General features: G+C 45.3%; 1 protein-coding gene across 4 annotated transcripts in view; it reads right to left on the bottom strand.

The window, feature by feature from the left end:
- Positions 1-13,533, bottom strand: part of SLC6A20 (solute carrier family 6 member 20) — a 24,575-nt gene extending 11,042 nt beyond the window's left edge. For 2 of the 4 annotated variants that reach the window (XM_081882113.1, XM_081882116.1), the window contains exons 1-2: positions 10,373-11,201; positions 1,795-1,935 (exon numbers count right to left, since the gene is read on the bottom strand). In XM_081882113.1, the coding sequence (XP_081738239.1) occupies positions 1,795-1,935; positions 10,373-10,493 (262 nt within the window). In that variant the 5' untranslated portion in view covers positions 10,494-11,201. Of the gene's footprint in view, positions 1-1,794; positions 1,936-10,113; positions 10,260-10,372; positions 11,202-13,287 lie in introns of those variants that run through there. The other 2 variants (XM_081882114.1, XM_081882115.1) reach the window with 2 other exon arrangements.

Raw genomic sequence — 13,533 nt, 5'->3', positions numbered from 1 at the left:
GGACATCCTATTCTACATCAGGAAGGATGCTCAGGAACATAGCAGAGTTTAAATCCTATGGAACTCAGTGGGACTTAGTTCTGAGTAAAAATGCTTAGGATTGCAGTGCGAGGGCTGCACAGTTGACCCAGTTACCTGGGAGTAAGCTCCATTGAATACAGTGGGACTTACTTCTCAGTAGACCGTGTCAGGCTCCATTTACAATAAAGGAATAAACACTCCACACACATTTCCTAAGAAATGGCTGACTGCTGAAGCATTGCACTTAAAGAATTTGAAGTGGATTGGTGATGTTTCCCCCCATCAGAGAGAATCTATGTGTTTAAAAGCAGGGTGTGAATGTGACAGACTGTACTGCAAGTGAATCAAACATACTTTTTCTGTCTTTCAATTTTAGAGACATGGAAGCTTAAAACACTGCTTCCGATCTCTAAGAATCCGATCTCTAAAGAATCATATGCATATTTAGTTTTCTTTCACCAGAGGGGGTAAATGGCACCAACACAGGGTGAACTGAGTAGAAGGGGGAAAATCAATATTCTTAGAAACATTCTGGTCTCTCAATATTCTTTTTTTTTAATGTATTTTTATTAAAGATTTTCTTGGTTTACAAAAGTATGTGCAATGTCTCTCTTTTTTCAGGTAACATTTTTTACAGATCAGTTTCATTTCTTGGGAAGAAAAGGGGGGAAGAGGTGGAAGGGGGAAAGGTGGGTGGGGGTGGGGTGGGGTGGCGATGTTTCTATTTTACTTAATATATGTGGGGTTTTGTGTCAGCGTTGCTTGTGCAGGTTCTCTGCTATTCACTTGTGTTTCTTTGGTGGTGAGAGAGGTGGGGTTGGCCTAGGGTGTGGTTGTTCATTTGTGGTTGTCTGTGGTGATCTTTGTTTTCGTGTGTGAGTGGGGTGGGTGGGTGTTTTGGATCAGGTTAGCCATATTGATTTGTATGTACTTGGTGGATTCTTGTCATTGTCTTGTTGGGCTGTGTATGTGATAAAGGGGAGCCATACCGGGGTGAAGGCGTCTTCTTCTATTTGTCCCCGTGTCAGTTTCAGTTTATTGGTTAATTTTTCTAGTAGGGCTGTTTCCCATACTATTTGGTACCATTGGTCCATGCTTACTCCTGACAGGTCCCTCCAGTGTCTGGTTATGGTGTTTCTGGCTGCTGAAAGTAGGTGGGTTATGAGTTCTTTGTGGTGTAAATGGGCATTATTGTCTTGGAAGATGTTTAGTAGCACCAATTCTGGGGTGATTTCTAATGCTTGCTTAGTTATTTTACATATTTCTCGTATGGCTGTTGTCCAGAATAGTTGGATTTTGGGGCACTCCCACTGCATGTGGAGGTATGTGCCTGTGGAGGTGCACCCTCTCCAGCATTTTGGTGAGGCTCCTGGGCGTATTAGCGCTAGTTTTCTTGGTGTTAGGTACCACCTGTAGGTGAGTTTCAGAGTGAGTTATTTTCTTTTCGTTGATACGGATTTAAAGGGGGGTTTAGACCACATTCTGGTCCATTAAGTGGGGTTAATCTCATAGCCTATGTCATCCTCCCATTGTTTTTTGATTGCATCTAGGGGGTTCGTGGGATTTTGGAGTAGTATTTTGTATATTGTGGATACCATCCCTTTACCGTGTCCCTTTGTTGTTAGGAAATCTCTCAATATTCTTAAAAAAGATCTGACAAGTTGTGTGCATGTCATGAAGATGTCGTCTTTGTAGCGCATCAAATAAACAATAATAATTTGACAGGGGGATAGGAAAAATAGGTTGTATAGATTTTAAAAAACAACAACGCACCAACCCCACAAAGGTAAGGACTTATCGCTTTCCATGCCCCAATGCTCCCTTGTCGCATGTGCTGTCCCACTGCCAACTCCAGGTACAATAAGGGCATGCCTTCCACAATTAACATGATCAGGTAGGGGATTAGAAATCCACCTGTAAGAGGAACAAAAGGTTATATTATTAAACAAATGGGTTTCAGAATGTGCTCACAAATATTTTAATTAGCGGTGTTTGCGATACAACCAGTCAGGTCTAATATATCACACCAATTGTTTTGTACACATTCCCGCCACGTGTAAAAAAACGAAGCTCCCTTACGCTTTCACCACCTCCAGAATAAACTGCTTTCTGGTTTAAAACCCAGACAAAGGGTCTTACCACACTATCTAGAGAGGAATACAGGAATACTGATCATAAATGGGAGGAAACACAAAGAAGTGATTTCATCCAAACCATTGCTGCATTAGTAACGTAACGTGTGAGGGTATACACACTCCAAATGAACAATTCCAATTCCTACTATATTTCAGATCCCATGCAATTATAACATTAAAGTGAAATCTGATACATGGAAACCCTAATGAGTTTCATGGGACTTATTCCCAGGAAAATGACTGTAGCCGAAGTTGCATAAGTTTATGCAAGAATTGGTGTCTGAATTGCTTTTTCTTTTCTCATCCCATTTTTCTTTTGTACTATGTCTGTTAGATTATAAGTCTAAGGATAAGGCTTGTTTATTAAAGGTATTATTATTTTGAACAGTGCCTCAGAAATTTTAGATGATGATGATATCTCCCACAGCCTGTTTTGGTCAATAATGCCAGAATCATTTCCTGTAAACAAATTTGTACTCCAGATGTGATTATGGAAAGTCTTTCACACAGTCCAGACTAGTGACTGTTAAAGGATAACTAATTGCTTTAAAAAGCATTAAAATTTAACCAAGGGAAGAGAAAAAAGATCAAGAGTACGGTGGCACTTAGAAGTCAACTAAAACTTCCAAAGGAAGTTTATCTTTTAAATCAATGGATCTGACTTGTAGGGATGGGCCAACCTGTCATTTTCAGTTTCCAGTCCTAAATGCATTTAACCAGATTTCCCACATCAGTTTGTGATGTAAATTCACTGGCACTTCAGTGCAAATTTATCCTGATAGGCTCACGTTCGCATGCAATTTTGCCCAATATACTGTAGAACTTTATTTTGCAAAGCAATTTCCCTCCAATATAATGCATGATTGTATGTTATTTTCAGCCGTAGTTTCATGTATATGCATGCTTCACCCTAGAATATCCAGCTTTGTACACATTACTGGGCTGGAAAACTGCATTGAATTTTGAAGACCAGCAATGTTTCGCTTCTTGTTTTTTCTTCTTCAATTTTTTTTTATTTTCCTAATTTATAACAAACCAACAAACATTTATCCTGATTATAATAATTCCACTTTTGTTAACATTGTTAGGTGACTTCCTCAAATCCCCCGGGCTGTGTTTCCATATCTGCATTGTAATTGTTTTCCAAAACTATTTTCCCATAAAATTTACTTCATCAATTAACATCAGTGTTTCACCTCTTGTATTGTTCTGGAAAGTATAAATTAGGTGGGTTTGCCTGAAGTGATGGGCAAACTCACCAGGTGTATGCTTTCCTACATTTTGTGGGGAGAACTCGCCGCAGAGATGCCATTTTGAACAGCACTCCCACAGCATATCTCACATGCCTCATAACCTCTCAGAAAAGTCCAAGCTTCTGTGTTTGGAGTCGCCATGTCTGACCAAATTAAAAACAGGGTTGTGGTTGTTTTTGCTGGGTGGGAGGTTGCATAAAAAGGTTTCCCCAGTTTTCTTTTCAGGGCAGGCCAAAGTATTTCTGTAAATATCTATTATTTGGTGTTTAATCTCCAGCATTAACATTCCTTGAAGCGGGGGGACTGTTGAGCAGTAGAAATGAATGCAATCTGCATAGCAGCCGATGGAGAAAGTGAGGTGAATGCTCAGCCATAATCCGTTTTATTTCAGGGAATTAATATTTGCACTGCTTGTGCCTTTTTATTAACAGCCCCTTTGTTTGAAACTTAGGTAACTTCTTCCTTGCAAAGGGAATTCTCAGGCGTCTAAGAGCCTCGGCATTGTAGCAGAGCCCTTTTATAATTGCAGGAGCCTAAAAGAACGAACTAAGAATTTGGAGAGGGTTATCAGCTTCAAAACTTTGGAGATGAGCGATGGGTTATGCTCAGCCTCTCTTGTTAAAAAGAAATCATGGACCCTCTCCCCATCTGGACTTGGATTACAGAGCTAGGAGAGGAGGCTAACCTCCGCACCATACTGCTTTCCCAATACGTATTGAAGCTGAAGCTGCTGTTTGCCCCAGTCAGGAAAGCTTTCAGGTAGGAAAGACCAGAAGCTGTTTCAGACCATCTAGTTCAGTCTACACCAGTGTTTCGCAAAGTTGGGTCTCCAGCTGCTTTTGGACTACAATTCCCATCATCCCTGACCACTGGTCTGGCTAGATAGGGATGATGGGAGTTGTAATCCAAAAGGAGCTGAAGACCCAAGCTTGGGAAACGCTGGTCAACCCTGATTGGCAATGGCTCTCCAGGGATTCAGGCAGAGGTTTCTTCCAACCCTACCTGGGAGTTATGATAGCCATCTTCAAATAATCTGGAGGGCTGTCAAATAGAAGATGGAACAAGCTTGTTTTCTCCTGCTCCAGAGTCTAGGAACAACAGCTTCAAATTACAAGAAAAGAGATTCCAACTAAACATCAGGAAGAACTTTCTGACAGTAAGGCTTTGATAGTGGAATGGTCTCCCTCAGAAGGTGGTGGACTCCCTTTCCTTGGAGGTTTTTAATCAGAGCTGCATGACCATCTGTCATGGATGCTTTAGTTGAGATTCCTGCATTGCAGGGGGCTGGACTAGATGACCCTTGGGGTCCCTTCCAACGACAATTCTATTATTCTACTTGGTATCTTAGGGATTAAACCTGGGATGTTCTGCATGCAAGACAGATGCTCTGTCACTGAGACACAACCCCATCTGTGCGTCCTTTTAGCCCAGAGTCATTTAAGGCTTTATAGGTAAAAACTAGCACTTGGAATTGGGCCCCAGAACTAATTGGTAGCCAGTGCAGTTGGGCCAGGATCGGTGTAATATGTTCAAACCATCTTGCCCTGATGAGCAACCTGGCTGCTGAATTCTGCACCAGCTGAAGTTTCTGAACCATCTTCAGAGGCAGCCCCACAGTAATCTAACCTTGAGGTTACCAGAGCATAGATGACAGAAGTGAGGCTATCCCTGTACAGACAGAGGAGCACCTGGACCTCCAACTGAAGCTGATGGAAGGCACTCCATGCCACTGAGGCCCCATGAGCCTCAAGCAACAGTAATGGATCCGCACTGTGTTCCTGCTCCTTCAGAGGGAATGTAACTCCATCAAGAGCAGGTCACCTCCCAGCCATCTGGTCTAGGGAACCACCTACTAACAGTGCCCCAGTCTTATCTGGATTGAGCTTCAGTTTGTTGGCCCTCATCCAGTCCATTACTGAGGCAAGGCAATGGTCCAGCACACCCACTGCCTCACCTGCAGTTGTAAAAGAGAAGTCAAGTTGTGTGTCATCAGCATATTGCTGACAACATACTCCAAAACTCTGGAATAATAATAATAATTTATTATTTATACCCCGCCCATCTGGGTGGGTTTCCCCAGCCACTCTGGGAGGCTTCCAACAGAATATTAAAATACAATAGTCTATTAAACATTAAAAGCTTCCCTAAACAGGGCTGCCTTCAGATGTCTTCTAAAAGTCTGGCAGTTGTTTTTCTCTTTGACATCTGGTCGGAGAGCATTCCACTACCGAGAAGGCCCTCTGCCTGGTTCCCTGTAACTTGGCTTCTTGCAGCAAGGGAACCTCCAGAAGGCCCTCTGCGCTGGATCTCAGTGTCTGGGCTGAACGATGGGGGTGGAGAAGCTCCTTCAGGTATACTGGACCTCAGTGGTTTCGTGTAGATGTTAAATAGCATAGGGGTTAAAATTGAGCCCTGAGGAACTCCACATTGAAGGCTTCACGGGGCTGAAAAGTACTCCCCAAGCATCACCCTCTGGGGACGACCGTCCAAGTAGGACAGGAACCACCGCAAAGTGGTGCCACCCACCTGCCACTCGGACAGCTGCTCCAGAAGGATACCATGTTTGATTGTATCAAAAGCCACTGAGAGGTTGCAGAGAATTAAGGGACACATTTTCCTTGTCCATCTCCTGAAAGAGGCCTTTATACAGGGTGACCAAAGCAGTTTCTGGGCCAAAACTGGGCCTAAACCCTGATAGGAATGCATCTAGAAAATCAGTTTCCTCCAAGAGCACCTGGATCTGCTCCACTATTGCCGTACCCTGACTTTGTAAGGCAACGTACAGAACAAATGGCTGTTATGACACCTCAGTCTGGTGTTGCAGGGCTGCCTTCAGATGGGCAAATCTGTCCTGATTTATAATTTTTCCAGTTCTAAGCTCTGTTCTCAACATTCCTGCAACAGTTTGCATTAACCCCCCCCCCAAAGTCCTAATGAAAACTCATCAGCAGTTTAGCAAATACTTTTGTATGCAATTTTGCCTGATACACAGTGTATCTGAAGAAGTGTGCATGCACACGAAAGCTCATACCAAGAACTGACTTAGTTGGTCTTTAAGGTGCTACTGGAAGGAATTTGTTTTGTTTTGACTATGGCAGACCAACACGGCTACCTATCTGTGCCTGATACACAGTTATTTGCAAGCAGTACCCCCAATGTAATGATTTGCTATGTTATTTTCACAAACATATACAATTTTTGAAATGCACAGTTTAAATGCAAATCGTGTAGGTTTGCATTAAAATCCAAAGTGAACTGAATTTCCCCCTCGTCTCTTGGACACACAGCAGGATGCATCGCATCTCCAACAACATGTTTGGTATTTTTTCTTCCTTGCAGAGTACAAGCTGGATGCCTTTGAAGCTTTGTTTCAGCAGGTCAGGGCTGTGATCTGGTGTGCTTGGAGTACTGGGCTGGACAGGACGGCTGTGTTGGCCCAGCAAAGATATAGCTCACCCCCAGCATCCGTGGAAAACAAAGCCTCCTGGTGGGATATTATAACTTGATGCAATCCAGATCACAAGAGTGGATGAAGCAATCACTCACAGCTGACACAAGATGTCACAGTCCACCAACAGACACTGTTTAAGGGCAATCTATACTAGTGGGAGAGGGACGTGGGTGGCGCTGTGGGTAAAAGCCTCAGCGCCTAGGGCTTGCCGATCGAAAGGTCGGCGGTTCGAATCCCCGCGGCTGGGTGCGCTCCCGCTGCTCGGTCCCAGCGCCTGCCAACCTAGCAGTTCGAAAGCACCTCAAAGTGCAAGTAGATAAATAGGTACCACTCCGGAGGGAAGGTAAACAGCGTTTCCATGTGCTGCGCTGGCTCGCCAGATGCAGCTTTGTCACGCTGGCCACGTGACCCGGAAGTGTCTCCGGACAGCGCTGGCCCCCGGCCTCTTGAGTGAGATGGGCGCACCAACCCCAGAGTCTGTCAAGACTGGCCCGTACGGGCAGGGGTACCTTTACCTTTACCTTTATACTAGTGGGAATGTTGTCCCTGAATGCAGGTGGAAGGTGCATTGCTCTCCTTGTCATCACATACCCTCCAACATTTCTCCGATTAAAATAGGGACACCCTATTCATTAATAATAATAATAATAATAATAATAATAATAATAATAATTTTACTGTTTATGCCCTGCCCATCTGACTGGGTTGCCCCAGCCACTCTGAGCGGCTTCCAACATATATAAAAACATAAAGGTAAAGGTAAAGAGACCCCTGACCATTAGATCCAGTTGTACGCAGACAACTCTGGGGTTGTGGCACTCATCTCGCTTTATTGGCCGAGGGAGCCGGCGTACAGCTTCCGGGTCATGTGGCCAGCATGACTAAGCCACTTCTGGCGAACCAGAGCAGCGCACGGAAACGCCGTTTACCTTCCCGCCGGAGCGGTACCTATTTATCTACTTGCACTTTGATGTGTTTTCGAACTGCTAGGTTGGCAGGAGCAGGGACCGAGCAATGGGAGCTCACCCCGTTGTGGGGATTTGAACTGCCAACCTTCTGATCAGCAAGTCCTAGGCTCTGTGGTTTTATATATACACATTAAAAAATAAAAACATAAGAAAACATTTAAAAACTTCCCTATACAGGGCTGCCTTCAGATGTCTTCTAAAGGTTGTATAGTTACTTTTCTCCTTGGCTCGGGGGTCACATAACTCCACACCCTCCAACATTTCACTGCTCAAACTAGGGACATACTAAGGGAAAGTGGGACATTTTGGGATCAAATCAGAAACCGGGATGGCTTCTGTAAATCCAGGGCTGTCCCTGGAAAATAGGGAGAATGGGAGGGTCTGCCATCATTCCAAACTATATATTAAAGGTTCCCAGCATACAGCCATATTCACTGAAATTCAGCAATGACAAAAGAATCAAAACTCAGGATACAGACAGGCGCAAGTGATTCTCAGGGCGAAATGATTCATGATCTTGACACAGCCCATTTTTTTTTGCTTGGATCAGTGACAGTGGGGGAGTGGACTTTCATGCGGTTTCCCTCAATGCACTCCAACAGAAGAAACCAACACAGGTGCTTGTTGCTCTTATTGGGCAGTTCAGAGCAGCAATGTCAAGTGAAAAGGTTAACTATTCCTCTTGTGGTGTCACAGCTTTGATCAAAATGGAGACCCCAATGGATGTCTTAAAGCAGTGATGGGGAATCTCACACTGGGGGGGGGGGGAGAGCACAAAGGTGGTCCTCCAGGCCAGTGTACCCCTCAGGACTCTCCCCAGGCCATGCCCCCTCTTGGTTGGTCCTGCTTTACATCCTCATTGAGTGTTTTTGCCTGGCTGGAATATACCATTGGACAGAGAGGGGCATCTTACTGTGTGTAGAACTACCCTACCATACAAAAGCAAAATTCGCATTCATTGTTTGGCCCATTTTTGCCTCTGACGGCCCACCAGAAATCTTCCCAGAAGGAACTGCTGCCCTTGAAGTGAAAATGGGCCATCGTCCCCTCCCCACTTTGAAGTAAAAAAGAAAACTCAGCTCTGATCGTTGCTCTCTCATACCATCATCATACATGGTTTGGCCCTCAGCAGTTTCCCCCATGTTAGTATGACTGACTGCTATTCTATCCTGTGTAAAAGTCCTGCATTTGGGGACATCTGTCCACAACCTAAGACAGTACAGCTCAGCGATGCCCCCTTCTCCTTCATAACCTTCAGGACTCGATTTGGTGGCCTGCAGGGGAAGGAAGCAATGCATAATGGGATGAACAGAAAGGCCTGCAGAGAAGGGGCATGAGAACCACTCTTGATAAGTTTCACGGGCCTTTCTCTAGTCATGTATAGAACGTGCAATTGGCTTCCATCCCTTGTTCGTCATGAATAATGGGATTCTGCTGCAATGTGTCTTCTTGTTCCCTATGTCAGGGAATGCCAACTTTTTGGGGCATATGCAGACCAGATAAACGGGGCACCGTGCACAAATTGCAACCGCACTCTAGCTTCTCCCCCCTGCCTGCAACTAGTCTTGAAAAATTGTATTTTTGCTTCCCCCCTGCCCCAAGTCGTGTGTGTGAGAGGGAGACACAGAGAGAGATCTTCTGGGAGAGGATAGCTGGGATGGTAAGAGAACTTTATTCCAAGTCTAATTGTCAGGGGAGAAGGGGGCTCCTAGGTGCAACCCCTCAAATTGCCACTCCTCTGATGAAACTAGGCTATTACAGTGGTGCCTCGGGTTCTTAACCTGAAACTGTTCTTAACCTGAGGTACCACTTTAGCTAATGGGGCCTCCCGCTGCTGCCATGCCGCCATTACACGATTTCTGTTCTCATCCTGAAGCAAAGTTCTTAACCTGAGGTACTATTTCTGGGTTAGCGGAGTCTGTAACCTGAAGCGTCTGTAACCTGAAGTGTCTGTAACCCGAGGTACCACTGTATATTGACGTCAACAGATGGGTTTCTGTCAGTCCTAATTTCTGTGGCAAGTAGTTGATAGGTACAGGACTCCATAGATGCTAAGGAAGGCCTCTGTGGGCGCATGTGCCACACTAGAAACCCATGCGATGACATGCATCTGCGAAGTGGCTCTCCACTGGCACGTAAAAACCACCCATGACTTTAGGAGCATGCAGCTGTTCAGCTCACCTCAGTTAGGACAAGAGACTCTGTCAGAACTGACAGCATAACGATAATATACCTCAGGCACCAGGTTAAAGTTTAAAGGAACCAAACCTTGACTGCCGACTTACAGTTTTAAGTCCTACTCTGGAACTCAACTGAGGAAGGAAAGAGCATGTGGAAAGGAGAGCCAGTGAACAGCAGAGGATGCTGAGACCTTTGGCTATTGCTCTTGACCCACCTTAAAACACAACATCTTATTTCTTTCTCAACCTGAGGGATTCTATCCAGCATCCAACACTATTCTGAAAAAGGCAACCCGGCTTTGCAAGTCAAGGTGCTTGAACGCCGATTCTATGCTCAGAGTAAACTCCAGGAACTCACGCTTACCTCCTCCGTGCATCTGGCATAAATAGGGAAAGCGCCATACGTTCCCCAGTCCCACTGCGTAAGAAATGCAGGCAAAGACAAACTGCAAGGGGTTGTCCCATAATGGCCGGGCTTTCTCCATTTCTGCTCTGTGGTGCTGGGTTGCGTACGGCGGAGCGTGCCTTTGCCTTCCCTGCTTCAGGTGCTCCTCAAGCCCTGCTGGAGACACACGCAAGCGCCTCCAACCAACTCCGAGGAGAACATGCTTGCCAATTGCCAGCCAAGCTTTTTAATTGCTAATCTTATTAACAGGCACTTTGTGAAGTGGGAATGCCAGTTAGGTAAATAGGGAGGCAGAAAGCAAGCTGTAAAAACCAGCAAATAATTGTTTGGTTTTCAACTCAGCATTTCTGGGAAAGATCTGAAATGCGGTTGTTTGGTTTCGCCCCATGCTGGGTCTTAATGTCAAAAAACATTTGGGGTTGCACAGGATTACACTGTGACAGGCCCACGGGGCTTTGGGAACTATTTGCACCTGTCAACATCTTGTGTTTAATTATTTGTAGGGGGAAACATACCACACAGTATGGGTTTGGGTTACGGCGCTCGCCGCCTTCAAAACATTCCATTTAATTTGCAAATTACCTCACAGATGCCTGGGGTGGGGCAGGGGGAAAGGTTCTCCTCACATATCGAAAACAACCACGCGGGGCTTTTGCTCAGAAAAAGGATTAGAAAATGGAAAACACAGTAGGCTAGATGGGGTAAATCACAGAAATATTTTTCACACATCACATTGTTCAACTTAGGTTAGAAGGAGGGACAAGCTGTTTCTGAATCAGCTTGGTTCTCTGAGTTACTGAGGGAGATGCCATGTAAATCCCCGTGAAGGGTAAACTACAGTTACCATGATTCTTTGCAGGCGGGGGGATGCTGAAGTTTTTAATGTATGTTGTGGGCACGACCAATGTTTACAGAGGAGTTTAAAGAAAGGATATTTTCCTTTCCGAACACAATTCAAAGTGTTGGTGCTGACCTTTAAAGCCCTAAACGGTCTCGGCCCAGTATACCTGAAGGAGCATCTCTACCCCCATCGTTCAGCCTCCGAGGGCCTTCTGGCGGTTCCCTCACTGTGAGAAGCAAAGCTACAGGGAACCAGGCAGAGGGCCTGGTAGTGGTGCCCACCCTGTGGAATGCCCTCCCATCAGATGTCAAGGAAACAAACAACTACCTGACATTTAGAAGACATCTGAAGGCAGCCCTGTTTTTAATGTGTGATATTTTAATGTATTTTTAATCTTTGTTGGAAGCCGCCCAGAAGGGCTGGGGAAACCCAGCCAGATGGGTAATTTATATCCCATCTATCACTGTGGTGAATGCTCTGGGACAATGATGTATGCTCGGTGGAGTACGTATCATGAACGTTTTGAGGCAGATTTGTGGCCTATTATCGTTAACATTTACATGCCCTCTTGGCTTTGAACCCTGGTCTCCCAGCACCTAGGTCCTAGTATCAGGTCCCAGTCCAGTGTTTCTCAAACTTGGGTCTTCAGCTGTTGTTGGAATACAACCACTGGTCCCAATAGCTAGCAGTGATGGGAGTTTTAGCCCAACATCTGGAGACCTAAGTTTGAGAAATACTGTCCTAGTCCAACACTCCAACAACTACACAACACTACACCACATGCAGCAGGCTTGTTGAGAGCAGAATCACATAACCATAAGCACAAATCATCACAAATGCACATGAATGGTGGGCAGTGGAACTCTACTCTAGTCTGGCTGCTTCCAGGCAACCTGTTTATTGAGGATTAATCCTGATTAGTTAGCACAAGATTTGCAAGGAGCTTAGAAGACATCACCAATTCATTGAGCATTCATTCCGCTATGCTTGCAGGGAGGTTAGAAGATGTTGCATCCAGCAAATGTTGTCCCACATTCTCAGTGCATTCCCCCCCCCCCATCTTTCTTATCGCAAAAAGTTAATTTTGGGGTGTGTGCGTGCAAGGCGAGAAGAGCTTGTTTGTTGCACAAGGACTCCAAATCAACTTTAATTGTACAAACTGAATTTGTCAGCATGCAGTTGACTCCCACTGAAAAATAGCGACAGTCTGGAATTGCTCATAGTCTGGTAAAGCAAATATCTGCTATACTATCCTGAAGCAGAATAAATAAATCACCCTAAGAGGGTATTGCTTCTCCCATAGCCACAGCCATGGATTCCGACAGAAATCAGGCATGGCTCTGTCTTCCAGTGTGGTGTAGTGGTTAAGAGCGGTAGTCTTGTAATCTGGTGAACCAGGTTCGCGTCTCCGCTCCTCCACATGCAGCTGCTGGGTGACCTTGGGCTAGTCACACTTCTCTGAAGTCTTTCAGCCCCACTCACCTCCCAGAGTGTTTGTTGTGGGGGAGGAAGGGAAAGGAGAATGTTAGCCACTTTGAGACTCCTTAGGGTAGTGATAAAGCAGGATATCAAATTCGAACTCTTCTTCCAGCTGCCCGGCCTGCAGCCTTGCCAAGTTCCAACTTCTAGTTCACATAACCCAACTCTCGACTCTGACCTCCAAACAGCTGAGAAAGGATGGCCCACCTTTTTGTCCTCTGGCACAGAACCACTGCCTTTGTTAACAACCCATAATTAAGCCATTACCTCACCAGGAAGCTAGCCTGCCTATTCTAGGAATTTGAACCCTTGCTTAGATTTTAACATTTCCTGGATCCAGGAGGGGTCTCGGCTTACAGCCTAACTGCTGCCCCACCAAAAAAACTCACAAAATTTACTTATTTGGTTTATATTCTGCTTTTTGGCCCTGAGAGGCTCACAAAAAGAGTCTCACTCACAGTAGAAATCATGTACAAGTCTGGTATCAGGATGAGAAATAATATAGCCTCTGGAGGTCAAACTGCAGTGTGTGTGTCCTGAAACCCAGGCCTACCTGGTCACAAGTCTGTATGTCAAAGTCCAAAGACCAGTGGTCAATCCACACATCCAAAGTCCAGTTCCGTAGAGGTCCCGGTGCATCCAAGCTGAGGTCCACCAACATGGGTGTTAGAGCAGACACAGCACCTCAGCTCTGCTTCCCTTTTACACTTTGCTTGCTGATTGCAGCATCTGGGCTTGATGAGGCCTGTGACCCTCACCTGTCCCAAACCTAATCCAGCAGAGCAATCACACACCTCCT

The sequence above is a fragment of the Podarcis erhardii genome, assembly GCF_964252035.2.
Source record: "Podarcis erhardii genome assembly, chromosome: 12".
NCBI lineage: Eukaryota > Metazoa > Chordata > Lepidosauria > Squamata > Lacertidae > Podarcis > Podarcis erhardii.
Note: the sequence above shows the minus strand (reverse complement) of the source record. Positions and strands in the feature narration are given on the sequence as shown.